The sequence below is a fragment of the Mesoplodon densirostris genome, chromosome 18 (assembly GCF_025265405.1).
Source record: "Mesoplodon densirostris isolate mMesDen1 chromosome 18, mMesDen1 primary haplotype, whole genome shotgun sequence".
Lineage (NCBI taxonomy): Eukaryota > Metazoa > Chordata > Mammalia > Artiodactyla > Ziphiidae > Mesoplodon > Mesoplodon densirostris.
The window spans coordinates 26,972,664-26,989,936 of record NC_082678.1 but is presented as its reverse complement, the minus strand read 5'-3'; the positions used below and the strand labels follow the sequence as shown (position 1 = coordinate 26,989,936).

The 17,273-nt window shown below is 55.4% G+C and overlaps 1 protein-coding gene across 1 annotated transcript; it reads left to right on the top strand.

The window, feature by feature from the left end:
• Positions 1 to 2,670: 2,670 nt before the first annotated feature.
• LOC132479144 (forkhead box protein J1-like) lies at positions 2,671 to 16,869 on the top strand. The gene is made up of 4 exons (XM_060082725.1): positions 2,671 to 2,811; positions 3,098 to 3,169; positions 13,995 to 14,414; positions 16,102 to 16,869. The coding sequence occupies exons 1-4, from the start codon at positions 2,671 to 2,673 to the stop codon at positions 16,867 to 16,869; spliced, it is 1,401 nt and encodes a 466-aa protein (XP_059938708.1).
• The last annotated feature ends 404 nt before the right edge of the window (positions 16,870 to 17,273 follow it).

Genomic DNA, 17,273 nt, shown 5'->3' with positions numbered 1-17,273 from the left:
ATGTAGTGAGTGTAGCTATAGCTGAGGCTTAACTGGGAGGGACGCAGTGCTTGCTAGAACCACTGGGACCAGGAATGGGGGGATGGCCCCGTGCCCTTGCTTGCACTCCTGCAGGGGAGTGTCTTGCTCCACCATAAATGCCCTGGCCTGCATCCCACATCCACTCTCCTAACCCGTCGGGCATTTTAACCTTTTTCATAGAAAGTTATTTACAATAAAAACATTTTTAAAAATAAAGTTTTAAAAAGTCTCAAAATGGACCTGCTTGCAACTTTCTCTGGGGAAAAGCATGGGCCAGTTTTGGGGAGGCCACGGCCCAAGGGGGAATGGCTGGGAGGAAGATGGGGGGCACCAAAGGCCTGCAGAGTGTCCCCTGATGCACTCCTCATGATCTCTGGGTGCCCAGAGAGAAAGGGGGTGAGAGGCGGCCCTCGGGGGTCCCCTGCAGCCAGGGCCTTGGCACCTCTATATGTGCAATGGGGAGACTGTACCCACAGCCCCGAGGAGCAGGCGGCAAAGGAGGCCCAGCCCCCTCCCTGGCCCTGGGGACTCACTCACAAAGGCCGTTCTTGCCCAGGGCTCGGCTCACGTTCCCCACCTCGCCCAAGTTGAGGGCCTGCCCAGACTCACCTGCGGTCCTCGCCTGGGCCTGTCTCCAGCTCCTCCCTCCCTTGGTCCCTTCCTGAAGGGACAGGGTGTGAGGTCAGAGGGCCCCAGCCCCTGGGGCCCCACTTGCCACCCTGGGGTTCATTCACCCCGCCCAGGGCCTTCCCTCCAATGCAGGTTGGGGGTGAGGGAGGCCATCAGGGCAGACGGAAGACAGGGTGCCTAGACCCTACAGCTCCAGCCTGTGCGGAATCAACGTACCAGAGTTCTGATGGGGAAACTGAGGCACAGCAAATATGTGACACTCAGCAGGCACCTTTCAACCCCCTCACCCCAGCTTTGCTGGGAACCCATCTCTCCCCCGAGCCCGCACCTGGCCCCGCCAGCACGTCCTTGTGGTGCACAGCCCCTTCCCCCAGCACTCACGTGCACGTGCGCACAGACACACACACACACACACACACACACACACACACAAACGGGCACTGTCCTACACAATCCTGCCCATCCTCCACGGGCCCCTTTCTCCTGAAGCCCCTTTCTTTCCTTGCACTGGAGGCTGGCTCCAGAGCACCCTGGCATTCCCCCGCCAACTTGCTGCTTTCCCTTGCTAATTATTCCAAATATTTCAGAAGGGTGCGCCCACTGCAGGGCCAGCCGGGTTGGGGCCTTACAGAGCTCAGGAGGCAGCCCATCCCCTTCCCACCGCTTGCTGAGGAGGCTGCCCCAACCTCCCTCTGAGACTCCCTTCACCCCCTAAGCAACGACTCCCTCCCTCTCCCCACCACCCTCCGGCCTTCCTCCCCACGCTCCCCAGCACTGGGGGAACATGGGGGCTCCAGCCTCTCCACTGGTCCCCAGGCTCAGCCTCCAGCCCCTGCCAAAAGGGGTACACCCTGGATTGACAGGTGGGGCCGGTCACTGTCCCCCCTCCTCACCCTCTGCCTGGGCCCATGCTGGGGGAAGAGGGGCAAGGTCAGGGGCTGGCAGAACTGCCTGCCAGGTAAGGAAAGGCTGAAGAAGCTTCTGGCTGCCAGGAAGAATCCCCAGGAGCTCCTGGAAATCCCTATGCTTGGCACTAGCGTCTCTGGGGCTGGGACCCAAACACTGGCACTTTTAAGGGTCCATGGATGCTGCCAACGAGCAGCCAAAGCTAAGAGGGGGCTCCGAAGCGGCCAGAACACAGGGCTTCACACACCCTTTCAGCAGGCAGCGTTTGGGGGTTGGCGGTGGAGGGGGCGGGAAGCGTGAGTGGATCCTGTCCCTCCTATTCATCCCTGCCCCGGCCCTTGGCTGGGTGGCTTTTTCAAAAAACGTTCAGTGACTCCGTATTTATTTAGAGATTCAATGTAATCCCAGTCAATATATATTTGGCGCCCTTAACAGTAAGTTGCAGACAGGCTGCCCCATTAGCACTAGATACTTTAGTGTGTGTTTCCTTAGAACAAGGACACGCCTCCATAATCCCAGTACCACCATCACAATCAGGAAATGAACACTGACCTGGTAATCCCATGTAACCGCAGACCCCCTTCACATCTTGCAGATCACCCCAGTAATGCTCCTCTCCATTCCAGCATCCCAATCCAGGACCCCATGTTGCACTGAGTTGTCCTTTCTCTTTTGCCCTGTGTGGCTTTGAGCCCATGACTCAAGCTCTCTGGGCAGGTTTCGCATTTCCTTTGATCTCCACTTTTGAGGTGAGAAGCCCTTCAGCCACTTCAGCCTCAGGTGTGGTACAGTCCCTTCCCAAAGCAAGAAGCCAGCTTTCTGTCTCCTCACTTTCCACCTCTTCCCTATCCTCCCTCCCCCATGTATTGCCAGCCAGGAAAGGGATGAGGGGCAATGTTCAGGAACTCAGTGTTTGGGGACCCTCGCCGTCTGCCCACGGGACAGGCCACCCCCAGCTCCAGTGACGGCAAGGCCCCCGGGATGGGATTCCATGCTGGCCTGAAGCAAATGCGCCAGGCCTCCTGAAGAGCTGAGCTGAGGGCAGGAAACACTCTTCTCCCCGCCTCTGCCCCCCTCAACATACTGGGGACCCAGACTTGAAGAAGGAAGGTCATGTCCATGGTGTCCTCCCAGATCAGCACCGACACCGTCTCCTCCATGTCCGGCTCCTACATCGCCCCTGGCATGGAAGAGGACGGGGAGGCTCTCCCCTGCCCCCGGGCCGCCAGCAGGACGCCCTCAGAAGAAGGAGACGTAAGAGAGGAGCATGGGATCGCCCTCGCCGCTCTGCTCTGCTCTGTACTCGAGTCCCAAGGAGCTCAGTCCAGGGCCTGCCAGGGAGATCGGCAAAGCCCCCCAGTGCTCGGGAGGGGAGCCCTGGAAAACACGGTACCGGGTTGTTGAATCAAAGACTCCCTCAGATGTGATCTTCCATGTGGCACCACTTCTGTCCTGAGGACTTGGTTTGGGTTTGCTGCCAGGCGAGCTGGGTAGGAGAGCCGGTGGCATCTGCACCTTGACTTTTGTTGCTCCTTTGCAGGTGACGCCAGCGGCGTCTCCAGACTGCAACTTTGCGGGCCTCGTCGCCACCGCCGAAGAGCAGGATGCAGAGGTAAGAGCAAGGTGGACGCTGGTGCCCCTCCCCGGTCAGAGGGACTGCCGGCGCTGGCACAGGATGCAAATAGGATGGGGGCTCTTCTGGAAGAAGCCTTCCAAGGTGGTGCACTTGGATCTGTTAGAGGCAGGGTGCAGAGCAGAGGGACTGTCCGGTTAGCAGAGGGCGCTGGTCTCAGCGTAATAGGCGTGGGGTGAGTTCCAGAGGGAAGTCTTCCAGGCCAGACCCTTGAGAGGGCGTTTGTCCTCCAATTCACTTAGTATTTACCTGGCACAGGCATCTCACATCTTCCTGGCACTGGGGGACACAAAGACCGAGTGACATGGCTTTTGCCTGCCCACACCCCCAATCCACCCATCCCATCCATTCCGGAGCTCCATCTGATGGAGGAATCAGAGTTATAACTCAGCGTGAGAAGTGCTCTGACGGAGGTGTGCCTGAGGTATATGGAATGCCCAGCTCCCAGTGGGGACTCTACAACTTTCTCTTGAGCCAGATGTTCTCAAAGGAGTATCTGGATGGGATTGGGGATCCTAAAGGGTTTCTGAAAGTTTTATGATCTCACGGTTTGCTTTTTCATTTGGCAACTTTGATTTCCACCTGAGAGAAACAGTGTGAGCTAAACTATTACCAAGGCTATTCCTGACAGTCCCAGGGTCCCTCTGTAAGGTGCCTCAGACCTGGTCCCCCTGTAATGTGTCTCAGACCTGGTCCCTACGGGCCGATCCTGCCTCGCCAAGCAAAATCTGCCTCTGCTGGGCCTCCCAGCCATCTCACACGGACAGGAAATGTATGGATACCATGAGGGTGATTAGTTCTGTCTTCTGACAATCAGTAGACTCATTTCACTGCTTTATGGACTCACAGTGCCTTCCTTCTGTCCTAGGGGAATGATGTTCTAGAAGAAGAGGACGGATCACCCACACAAGAAGATGGTAAAAGACCTGGTCTTTTGCTCCCTTTTATTATATTTCTTTCCCGGGTATTCTCTGAAGGGTACAGAAAGGGGCACTGGTGTGACTTGGTGGCACTGCTCAAGGGTGTGGCTTTGGGGAAAGGTCGTCTTCTTGATGGAATATCAAAGCAAGCAGGGTATCTGAGGACCTCAGCAGCCTTCCTGGCTCTTTCTGGGCCTCTGAGCCAAGGCTGCAGAAGATACATGGAGTTCTCCACCTACGTTGAGTAGATCCTGAAGCTTCTTGGGCAACTGCCATCACCTTCCTTCCTGCTTCAGCTTCTCAGCTGAGTCTCACAGAACTGCTCTAGCAGCCCCAAAGTTCATCTGCAGCAGGAGAACAGCTTCCTCCCCTTGGGGGAACCGACTGTTAGGCAGTAGGTTTTCCTGCTTTAGTGAAGAAAACGGCTGATGTTACAGTAGCAGAAGGATCACAGCCCTGGCGGCACAGCAAAGGTGAGGTGAAGAGACGTTAGCAGCTCAGCGTACACTAGTGTTTGTAGGCTATTGGCACGAGTCTCTTTACCATCGTTCAGGCCTCAAGTAGATATTTTTTTTTAATTGGAAGAGTTGGTTTACAATGTTGTGTTAGTTTCTGCTGTACAGCAACGTGAATCAATTATACATATACATATATCCACTCTTTTTTTAGATTCTTTGCCCATATAGGCCATTACAGGGTACTGAGTAGAGTCCCCTGTGCTCTACAGCAGGTCCTTATTAGTTATCTATTTTATATATAGTAGTGTGTATATGTCAATCCCAATCTCCCAATTTATCCCTCCCCTCCCTTGCCCCCCGCCATAATCATAAGTTTGTTTTCTACACCTGTGACTCTATTTCTGTTTTGTAAATAAGGTCAACCATATCTTCAGTCGGAAGAATTTGGTTTCTAGTAAGCCAAGAAGCGAAGGAACGACCTACATATAGAGCAAGGAAGTGGCGGGGGGGGGAGGGTAGGCGAGCTGGGAATCCCACCTGGGAGTGTAGGACCAGGCGTCCCAGGAACCGGTGTCTCTTCCCTCTGCTCCTCTGAGGTGCCTCCACAGAAGGGCAACCTCCAGAGCAAACCTGGATCCCAGCCTGGATGCAGATGTCACACTAGTCACCTCTGCTTTGGCCATGGCAGTTGCTTGGGGGGCGGTGTGGTGTGCAGGGGTGCGCATGCGCACATGACCACTCTCTCCTGGCCAAGTAGTGCCGGAGGAGGGGTGGTCGCCCAGGCTGTGCCTCTGCCACACGCACACGCCAACCAAGCCGGGGTTGGGCGCTACCTCCCCTCGGTTGATGTCTTCAGGGCACAAGGCTCCGAGATCTCCATTGTGATTGCCGTCCCCAGTAGAATATTTGCTTCTAAAAGGCACAGGGCAGTACGTGGTTTCCGCCTGACATTCCATATGTGGTTTCCACCTGACATGCCGTACGCAGTAGATGTATGTTTCTTCCTCTCCCTTTCACCAAGGAAAAAAAAACGAGTGGGGTGCTTGAAAAAATAACATCTAAAACTGTCCCCTTCCCATCTTACACGACTGTAGGTTTCTGGTCAGCCCCTTAAAACATCCTCAGAATAGCAAATTAAGTCTCAAAGAAAATAAATCGTAATTTTGTGAACAATGCGATTCTTTGATTTGAGGTGCAAAATTACGGGACCAAAGAGCTTTAATTGCCATTTTATGTATTAGTCATTTCGCAGAGCCTTGTGGTCATAAACACACCCCACGTGCACCGACAGACACAGGCCGGAGTCCGGGGTCACTTCCCCCGTGGCTCTCCTAGCTCTTCCAGCCTGGCTTAGCTCTACTGTGGGCCCGGGTCTGCGTGTCCGAATCCCACAGACCTCCCCAGGGTCTGATTTCCCAGGAACGAAGGCTGGAAAGGGGCCAGTTAAGGAAACAGAGCAGAACAGAGCGAGAACACAAACGTACCCACACAGTTTCCTTTATTGTCCACTCTACCCACTTAATTCTTGTTTTTAATTTTAATTATTTATTTTTTTTAACATATGATTTGATGTTTTTTGTCTCCATCCTTAAGATTTTTATTTTAAGGACAGCAAAGCAGAGAAAAACACAGCCAGGTCCTCTCTAACTGCCTTAACTCCGTTACAGGCCAGAGGACATTCGCATTTCTAGGTATGGAGTGTGACAATAACAATGACTTTGACATCGCCAGCATGAAAGCACTGGACAATAAGCTGTGCTCTGCGGTCTGCTTACCCGGTGAGTGGCAGTCTGCTGAACATGAACTTGGTGGGAGACGCTCCCCTGCTCGCACCCCTGCTCTCACCCTGGGACACCCATCTCCTGCCCTGCAGTTCCTGCAAGAAGGCATGGGCTTTGCTAAGGTGCTGGGAGCCAGTTGCTGAAAGGAAGTGAGGCGGCCTCGGGAGAGTCCTTGGGCAAAGAGCGACTCTGCTCTAAGCGAAACTATTTGGGCATGGAGAAAGGCACAAAAATACCTCCAAAGCCTTCCAATTTGACCTGGCCGTGTCCTCTCCATCATGATCTTGCAGATCTCATGGCAGGGGGCCTGGTCTTGTTTCCATCAACAGGCAGTTTAAGGCAGACACGGCGTCTGTGATAAGGTCTTGGAAAGAGAGCCTGAGCCCTTGAAAAGGGAACCTGTAGCCCCTCAGAGGAGAGTGGTTAGTTAGGATCAGAGAGGAATTTCAAAGGCTGCATTTTATAGACTAGCTCTGTGACCCAGTGAGCACTGGGCCACCACCAGTTGCCTTGTGCTCCCTAGATTTGGATCCCAAAGGAACGATCAGGGGTCGAGGGTGACTCTTCTCCCTGGAGCCCTAACTCTGTAAATTCAATCAGGGCCATCAACGTGCCCCTTATTCCTTCTCATGACACTAAACTGAATCCGGGATGAGTTCTCAGGAGGAGCCCACCTGTCAGTCACACTCTGGGCACTGATGTCCCCCTGCTCCATGCTCACCAAGGGCTTCACCAACCATGGCTCTAAAGCCACGTCTTGCCCGGTGGACTAGGTCGAAATTGCCCCTTCTGGGTTCACGGCAGAGACTGCCTTCATGTTGCATGGTTTGTAATCTCTTAAACATGCCCTGGACATGTTTAAGCTTCAGGACAGCCACGTCCCATCGTGGGTCCAGTGCTTTACTCCCTTGGCAACGTGGCTACAGGTGCTGGAGGGACACAAACTCCTGTGGTTGCCACTCTCCATCAGCTTGCAAAAGACCCAGGTCCTCACCCCTCTGGCCCCATGCAGGCTTGTGGGGGAGGAAGCCGTAATCCCCAGAGACACCTCCCACGGCCTTCCCAGGGGCTCGCCAGCCTTTCCACTTAGCGTTGACCCAGCCAGGCCTGGGCCAGAGCGGCTGAGGTCCAGGGTACACTTCACTTCCTGCCTTCCCACTCTTTACCTGGCTTCTGTCTGTCCATTGGTTTCTCATGTCTTTTTGCCAAATGTACGTCTGTCTGTCCAGTTTGTTTATTTTGAAACTCATTTAGGTTATCCAGACTTCGTGTGAAAGTTCATGTTCACCCACACCCAACCCCAAGCTTGCTGGGCACGCGCACATCCGAGGGGCCCTCGCTGAGGCTTCCATTCCTAACTGGCAAGAGCCTGTATTTAATATGCTGAAATTTTCCAGGAAAAAAAATATTTGTGAGACTAGATTAATCCCTGTTCCACAAAAGCAGGGATGCTTCTGTGGCAAAGGTTACAGGCAGGATTTGTTTTGGTCACTAGTTGGGGAAGACGCCATCTCTGCCCTCACTCCGCCCTGAGTCTGGGGCAGCGGTGCCGGCCAGCCGCTCACTGGGCTTCAAGAGAGGAATCTAGGCTCCTGCCTCCCCGCAGTGGCCGCCCACCAACCCCCGAGTTTGGCAGAGAGAGCTCCTGGGAATTGTTTCAGCCACCCATGCTGTTGGAAACTGACCCCAGGCCTTGTGCTTCCTCCTCTCCCTAACTCCTTCGGGCCAACCTGCTGGTGGATGTTTATTCCACTCTGGGATGGCGGCAGGGGAGCGACACCTGGAAGGAAAACAATGCCTGGGCTTCTTTACAGTGATCTCGGGAGCCAGCCATTCTCAGATTAAACTGGCTTCACCGTTCAGGCCAGACATGAAACCGAATGACAGTGGCGGCTGCCGGGAGAGGGAGTTGAGGGTCGCATCGTAGCCTCACCCCGAGGTCTCAAGGGCTCTTACGGGAGAAGGAAAGTGCATCTGCTCTCTTGGTAAAAGGTTTCTCGGGTTCTGCTGTTAGCGTCACACTGGTAATAAAGAGCTGGGGAACTCTCTGGAAGCATCTGTCGGGTTAATGTCAGGTTAATGACAGGATCATCCACTGTGGTAGTTCCCGTGGAATCAACAGACCTCACCACGCTCAGCTGTAAGTTCAAAGTTCCATCCTATGACTGAGGTGCCTCAGGCTGGCTTGGCCGTCAGGACAGCTTCTCAGGCACTCGGTCTCCCTCTCCACGCTGTTTCCCTCCCCACACGGATGCCACTCCCCTCACGGAGCGCCCACAAGGAGGGAGCCCGGGGAGCATCCCATGGTCCACCCTCCCCAGGCCCAAAGGTGCTCTGCCAGGAGCCCCAGCTGGTGGCAAGTATGGCTCAGGTCCCCATCCTCGCTGCTCTCATCACCCTTGTGGGAGTGATGCTGAGAAAGGACCCGTGTCATTCCAGCACCTCTTCCCCTAAGAAGCCTCTGGGTCTTCTTTGGCCCCAAGACCAATGCGGTGCGGCGGGGGGGGGGGGGGGAGGCGATGGTATGTTCTGAGATTGTTCTGCAAGGTTCACAAAGGGAGGAAATCTGAGTTGACCATTGTAGGTGGTGAGCCGATTAGAATCACGAGGCCGTGCTAGGTAGACGGGCCTCCAAGGAATCTGATGGAGTATCACACAGGCGGCAGGATAGTGGCCAGGGGACCAGTGACAATTCTGTGAAAAGGCTCTGGGGCGTGTGATGGGAAAAAGCAAAGATAATTTGAGTTTATTAGTGGAAATACAAATGTTTTTGTTTTGTTTGGTTTTGTTTTTTGTGGTACGTGGGCCTCTCACTGTTGTGGACTCTCCCGTTGCAGAGCACAGGCTCCGGACGCACCGGCTCAACGGCCATGGCTCATGGGCCAAGCCGCTCCGTGGCATGCGGGATCTTCCCGGACCGGGGCACGAACCCATGTCCCCTGCATCGGCAGGCGGACTCTCAACCAAGGGTAAGCTGTGAAAAGGCGAAAGAGAGGCATGGACATATATACACTACCAAACGTAAGGTAGATAGATAGTGGGAAGCAGCCGCAGAGCACAGGGAGATCAGCTCGGTGCTTTGTGACCGCCTGGAGGGGTGGGATGGGGAGGGTGGGAGGGAGGGAGGTGCATGAGGGAAGGGATGTGGGAACAGATGTATATGTATGACTGATTCACTTTGTTATAAAGCAGAAACTAATAAAAAAATAAAAATAAAATAAAAATTAAAATAAAAGCAAAAAATACTTGGGAAGAAAAAAAAAACTTTGACTCAAGACAAGCTGGACATGGAGGAGTGAGAGAGGGCAAGGGGTAGAGGGAAAGACATGTTTCTGCGTGGGGGCTGGTGTACCATCCCCCGGGCACAGCTCCTGCGCAGAGGCTTGATATGGAGCCCTCACCTCCACCCACCCACAGCAATCAGAGAAGAAAAGGAAATAAAAGGAATCCAAATTGGAAAAGAAGATGTAAAGCTGTCACTGTTTGCAGATGACATGATACTAGACATAGAGAATCCTAAAGATGCTACCAGGAAAACTACTAGAGCTAATCAATGTATTTGGTAAAGTAGGATACAAAATTAATGCACAGAAATCTCTGGCATTCCCGTCCACTAATGATGAAGAATCTGAAAGTGAAATCAAGAAAACACTCCCGTTTACCATTGCAACAAAAAGAATAAAATACCTAAGAATAAACCTACCTAAGGAGACAAAAGACCTGTATGCAGAAAATTATAAGACACTGATGAAAGAAATTAAAGATGATACAAATAGATGGAGAGATATACCATGCTCCTGGATTGGAAGAATCGATATCGTGAAAATGACTCTACTACCCAAAGCAATCTACAGGTTCAATGCAATCCCTATCAAACTTCCACTGGCATTTTTCACAGAACTGGAACAAAACATTTCAAACTTTGTTTGGAAAAACAAAAGACTCCGAATAGCCAAAGCAATCTTGAGAACGAAAAACGGAGCTGGAGGAATCAGGCTCCCTGACTTCAGACTACACTACAAAGCTACAGTAATCAAGACAGTGTTTTACTGGCACAAAACCAGAAAGATAGATCAATGGAACAGGATAGAAAGCCCGGAGATAAACCCACGCACATATGGTCAACTGATCTTTGATCAAGGAGGCAGGAATGTACAGTGGAGAAAGGACAGCCTCTTCAATAAGTGGTGCTGGGAAAACTGGACAGGGACATGTAAAAGTATGAGATTAGATCATTCCCTAACACCATACACAAAAATAAGCTCAAAATGGATTAAAGACCTCAATGTAAGGCCAGAAACTATCAAAGTCTTAGAGGAAAACAGAGGCAGAACACTCTATGACATAAATCACAGCAAGATCCTTTTGGACCCACCTCCTAGAGAAATGGAAATAAAAACAAAGATAAACAAATGGGACCTAATGAAACTTCAAAGCTTTTGCACAGCAAAGGAAACCATAAACAAGACCAAAAGACAACCCTCAGAATGGGAGAAAATATTTGCAAATGAAGCAACTGACAAAGGATTAATCTCCAAAATTTAAAAACAGCTCATGCAGCTCAATAGCAAAAAAACAAACAACCCAATCCAAAATTGGGCAGAAGACTTAAATAGGCATTTCTCCAAAGAAGATATACAGACTGCCAACAAACACATGAAAGAATGCTCAACATCATTAATCATTAGAGAAATGCAAATCAAAACTACAATGAGATATCATCTCACACCAGTCAGAATGGCCATCATCAAGAAATCTAGAAACAATAAATGCTGGAGAGGGTGTGGAGAAAAGGGAACACTCTTGCACTGCTGGTGGGAATGTGAATTGGTACAGCCACTACGGAGAACAGTATGGAGGTTCCCTAAAAGACTAAAAATCGAACCACCATATGACCCAGCAATCCCACCACTAGGCATATACCCTGAGAAAACCATAATTCAAAAAGAGGCATGTACCAGAATGTTCATTGCAGCTCTATTCACAATAGCCCGGAGATGGAAACAACCTAAGTGTCCATCATCGGATGAATGGATAAAGAAGATGTGGCACATATATACAATGGAATATTACTCAGCCATAAAAAGAAACGAAACTGAGCTCTTTGTAATGAGGTGGATAGACCTAGAGTCTGTCATACGGAGTGAAGTAAGTCAGAAGGAGAAAGACAAATACCGTATGCTAACACATATATATGGAATTTTAAAAAAATGTCATGAAGAACCTAGGGTTAAAACAGGAATAAAGTCACAGACCTACTTGAGAATGGACTTGAGGATATGGGGAGGGGGAAGGGTAAGCTGTGACAAAGCGAAAGAGAGGCATGGACATATATACACTACCAAACGTAAGGTAGATAGATAGTGGGAAGCAGCCGCAGAGCACAGGGAGATCAGCTCGGTGCTTTGTGACCGCCTGGAGGGGTGGGATGGGGAGGGTGGGAGGGAGGGAGATGCATGAGGGAAGGGATGTGGGAACAGATGTATATGTATGACTGATTCACTTTGTTATAAAGCAGAAACTAATAAAAAAATAAAAATAAAATAAAAATAAAAACAATAAATACTTGGGAAGAAAAAAAAAACTTTGACTCAAGACAAGCTGGACATGGAGGAGTGAGAGAGGGCAAGGGGTAGAGGGAAAGACATGTTTCTGGGTGGGAGCTGGTGTACCATCCCCCGGGCACAGCTCCTGCGCAGAGGCCTGATAAGGAGCCCTCACCTCCACCCACCCCCTTCAACCAGAGAACTTCCAACTGCAGCTCCTCAGTAATTGAAGAGCAGGAAAGCTGGTGACTGGAGAGAGGCTGGGGGAGGGGAGGAGGAAGGACCACAGTCCACCGTTAGTCCGTCACTTAAAGGCTGGTGAAATTAATGGGGCAAATGACCCCAGTCAAAGAATTTGGCAAGTCCACGGCTTTCCTGGGTTTCACCCAGCGGCTCTGTTTCCTCGGCTATCTGGAAAGGAGGGAGAGCACTTGCGAAGAAGCCTCTGGAATGTCAGCTTCTGGGAATCTTGCTGAGGACGGGGCGGGGAGGGAGCGCTTACCGGGAAACACTGGAATACCCTAGCCGCCTTGGGGTGCCTGCGACCGGGGCTGCGGTTTCTGCGGACCTGAGCGGCAGGTGGCATCAGAGAGTCAGACCTGCTTGCGGGCACCAAGACGACACTCGGTCGGGAGACCGGGACAGGCCGCAGAAACGTGAGCAAGTGCCACTCGCAGCCCAGAGGAGAGGAAAGGAAAGCCCCAAGCATGCACCCAGCCCTGGCCCCCACGCCACGGGCTGCGTCCCAGGAGCCGTCGCCACCTCTGAGCAGCCCAGATGGGAAGGGGGTGGGGCGGAGGACGGTTCCCGCGGCGAACTGCTCGCCGAGGGCCCCGGGGCCTCTGCGGGAGCGCCAAGCCGCGCGCCTCTCCGAGCCCTGCGCGGGGCCCTCGGGCGGGAATGCGCGGAGCCGGGACGCGGTGGCGGGTAGGGGGCTGGGTCGCGCGCGGGAGAGGGCAGCAGGAGGGAGCTGGAAGAGAGTTACCGCGTGAGAGAGCGGTTAAGAGCGCGCGGTCTCTTTGGAGATGCCCTGGCCAATGGCAGAAGCGGAAGCTGTTTATATGGGCGGGGCGTCGCCACGGCAGCAGGAGACGCCTTGCGAGCGGCTACTGAGTGCCGGTCCCCGGCCGCTGGCTTTCAGAGAGGCGCCGTTGGGCGTGAGTGGCGACGAGGATTGCTGGCTGGGCCCTCGAGCTGGGAGCAGAGAGCCGCGGTGAGGGTGGGCGGTGGGAGGAATTTCTTTGAGAACCTTCCTTTGGCCCGGGCTGCGCTCTGAGCCAGGTAAGGGACGGGGAGGGCTGCAGGCCGTGGGAAGGGAGGGCGTCAGTACCAGCCCGCTCTCCCATCCGTCCCCGACGGAAGTGGTGGGCCCGGGGACTGACATCAGAGGCGTTTGGGGGACACTCACTTCCCACCCCCTTATAACTCTCTGTATTGTTTCCTTCCTTCCCCTTGATCCCCATCCTAATATCCCTTTTCAAAGATCAGACGACCTCCCCCGCCCCCCGACCCGTCGTACTGCCCTCCTGGACTCTCTCGCCCCATTTCCATTGGTTGTGGACGGAGAGAGGGGGGTTAATTCCCCGCTTTGAGGGAGAAAGGGGTGGCCTCGCATGCCCCTACACTCTTCCCTCGTTTGGCTAATTAAGTCTCCTCTAAAAGATCCAAGAGGAAAAGAGCGAGGCGAACCCCCTGTGGGTCGGACCCCCGGGCACACCTTCTGTTTCCCAGACCTCGGCAGTAAAAGATCCTCCCCAGCTGCAGGAAGGATTTTAGTAAGAGCCTCCCCCCTCGCCCACACTCTCCCCTCGGGGGTGGGGAAAGAGGGCTCAGTTCCCGCTCTGGTCCCCGCAGGCACCACACTCCGTTTGGAGGAGGCTACCCCCGGATCGCGGGATGGAAGCCCGCTTCCGGGAGGCTGCGTAACTGAAGCGGCGGGAGTCAGCGGGCCGGAGAGCTCGGCGGCCACCCTCGGCTCGGCTCGTGGATGTTGACAGCCCCCTCGGAGAGTCCCCGCAGATATGGCGGAGAGCTGGCTACGCGTCTCGGGAGCAGGGGCAGCGGAGGAGGCCGGACCGGAAGGCGGCCTGGAGGAGTCCAACGCCCTGAATGACAGCCTGACCAGCCTGCAGTGGCTGCAGGACTTCTCCTTTCTCAACGCCGAGGTCCCCGCCCTGCCTTCGGCGGACACCGACCCCCACGGCTACCACGAGCTGTCAGGCTCGGCCGAGCCGGGGTCTCCCCTGGCGGCGGACCCCGCCTGCCTGGGGCAGCCGCACACACCCGGCAAGCCCACGTCCTTGTGCACGCCGCGGAGCGCCCCCTCGGGGCTGCAGGCCTCGCCTCCCAACGACGTGGACTACGCCACCAACCCGCACGTGAAGCCGCCCTACTCGTATGCCACGCTCATCTGCATGGCCATGCAGGCCAGCAAGGCCACCAAGATCACCCTGTCGGCCATCTACAAGTGGATCACGGACAGTTTCTGTTACTTCCGCCACGCTGATCCCACCTGGCAGGTAGGGAGGCACTCCCTCCCTCCCTCCCCATGCCCGCGCGGACTGGACTCACATCCCAGATCCGCAGGCCAAGTAGGCGCGGTACGGCCAGGGCCCCGAGAGAGGAAGGCCGTCCAGGAAGGACCTCAAGGGAGCCCAGTGCTTGGACTGCTGCCCCTTTGACTTCAGAGACAGAGGAGGGAGGATGTTCAGAGGGCTGTAGGGGTGCCGACCTAGAGGTTCAAGTGGAAAGAACTTGTCACTCATCCGGCAGGCTCAGCCCAAAGACCAGGGCTGAACTATGCGTGGACACAGCCCCCCAGGGTAGGTTGATGGACTGAGGGACACATTTTTGTCCCAAGTCCTGGAATTCCTCGACACTACCCTCCTCAAGGTCAGTTTGTCAGGGCCTGACTGGAGGCAGAGCATCGTTCCTGCCAGGCTCTGCATCCCGCCTGCTTTCAGTTGGCTGGAGGGGCTCTGGGAGGGGAGAGGGGCGTGCTGCAGGGTGTGAAGGCCATCTGTGTCCCAGTGGAAGGGCTCCGGGGCCTTCCGAAAGCTGCCGTGCCAGCCCCCACCCCAAGCCCTCCCTAGTTTCCTGCCTACACTCCTCCCCCTCTTCTCATCAACCTCCCTGGGGGGACAATTACCTCAGCCACGTGCTTTCCACAGGGGCTCTTTCCTCCCACACTGGCTTCATGTTCCAAGTCTCCGGAACCTGGCACAGAGCAGCCAAGGGGCCCAGACCACCATGTAAATCTCCCAGTCTTGCCAGGGGGCACTACTCACCTGCCGGCCCCACCCACCAGGCCCCAGACCCCTGTGCCCCAGCGTGGTTTGGACTGTGCACCCAGGCGTGAACAAGGCAGGATGGTGATTCAGGCTGGGCACACACTGCCCTGAGCCTCTTCGACCATCAGGATGAGGGGCTACTTGGGGACAGAGACCCTGAGGATGCACAGATCCTTCCCTGTGGCACAGGTCACAGGATCAGAGTTCCTGTGATCACACCTATTCCACGTTTGCTTGGGCCCTGACCCTGGGGCAGGTACCATTTGTAACCTTGGTGAGAAAGCAGAGACCCTCCACCCCCCCCCACCCCACCCCAAGCCTGAGAGGCCCCAGGAATGAGCGCTATGCTCTTGGCTGGGTAATAATCAACTGAGGCCTCAGAGCCTGGGGTGGGAGGAGGGGGACATGGTGGGTGAGGGCCCAGGCCAGCAGCCGGCTCTAGAAACAAGGAAAGTCATCAGATCCTCCCACACTTCATCCCCCCCGCCACACACACCCCCTCACACCCACTCACTCATTTCACAAACAGAGAAGGCCAGCCAGGCCCAGGCAGAGGGAGATGGCCGTCCAGGACCTGGGGGAGCCAAGGCCTTTGAGCAGAGGCCGCAAGCAGCGGGGTAAGGGAGGGAGGGCAGGACAGGCTGGCACTGAGAGCCACCCTGCGGCTCAGGGCTCGGATGACTGAGCAGGCAGATATCCTGGCAAAAGGGAACAAAAGCCCCCGACAGCACTCCCAGCTCCTGGTGCCCCGTGGCTGGTGTCCCAGAGCCTCCCGCTCGGAGCAGCGCCTCTGTCTCCCCTGCCCGCATCGGAGAGAAGGTGGCGGTGGGACTGGCAGTGGCGCTAGGAGCCCCCCATCACTGACCCCACCCACTCTCCCAGCTGTCTTCCTTCTCTCCTATCTCCCTGTGTCCAGAACTCCATCCGCCACAACCTGTCCCTGAAGAAGGGCTTCATCAAGATGCCCCGGGAGAAAGACGAGCCAGGCAAGGGGGGCTTCTGGCGCATCGACCCCCAGTACGCCGAGCGGCTGCTGAGTGGGGCCTTGAAGAAGCGGCGGCTGCCCCCAGTCCACATCCACCCGGCCTTTGCCCGCCAGGCCGCGCCAGAGCCCAGCGCCGCCCCATGGGCCGGGTCACTGACCGTGAGCACCGAGGCCCAGCAGCTGCTGCGGGAGTTCGAGGAGGCCACTGGGGAGGCGGGCTGGGGTGCAGGCGAGGGCAGGCTGGGGCGTAAGCGTCAACAGCCGCTGCCCAAGCAGGAGGCCCAGGTCCCGCGGCCCTCCAGCCCCCTGCTGCTGACCCCGGAGGAGCAGGGTGAGCTGGAACCCCTCAAGGGCAACTTTGACTGGGAGGCCATCTTGGACGCTGGCACGCTGGACGGGGAGCTGGGCACGCTGGAGACCTCGGAGCTGATCCCGCCGCTGAGCCCTGCCTCCCACGGGGACGTGGACCTCACCATCCATGGCCACCACATCGACTGCCCTGTTACCTGGGGGCCTCCAGTGGAGCAGGCTACCGACAGCCTGGACTTCGATGAGACCTTCCTGGCCACATCCTTCCTGGAGCACCCCTGGGACGAGAGCACCCGTAGCTCCCTGCCCCCCGAGCCCCTCTTTGAGGCCGGGGATGCCACACTGGCCTCTGACCTGCATGACTGGGCCAGCCTGGGCGCCTTCTTGTAAGAAGCCAGGCCCTGCCCCACCTCCAGACAGCACCGAAGTCTGGGCCCAGACTGCCCCCCTCCCCGCCAGTGCAGGCCCATGGACACCCTACCGCCCAGGCAGGGGCTGGGCCAGGTCACCCCACCAGGCCACACGGCCCCCAGCCCAGGCCATCCTCAGATTCTAGTCCAGCAGGCTGAGAATTGGGGCCCAGGACCAAAATTGCTGCCTCCGCTCCCCAGCCCCCCATACACACAGTGTTTCATGGATCCACTTCTTCCCTGCCCCAGAGACACGCTAAGGGCCCTGCACTATGAGAGCTGCGGCTTGGAGGGGCCCTGGCCAAGCTGGAAACATCAGTACGGGGCCCGCCCCAAACACCTTAGCTTCTGAAGCTTCTCTCTCTCCTGCTCTCCTCCCCAGGT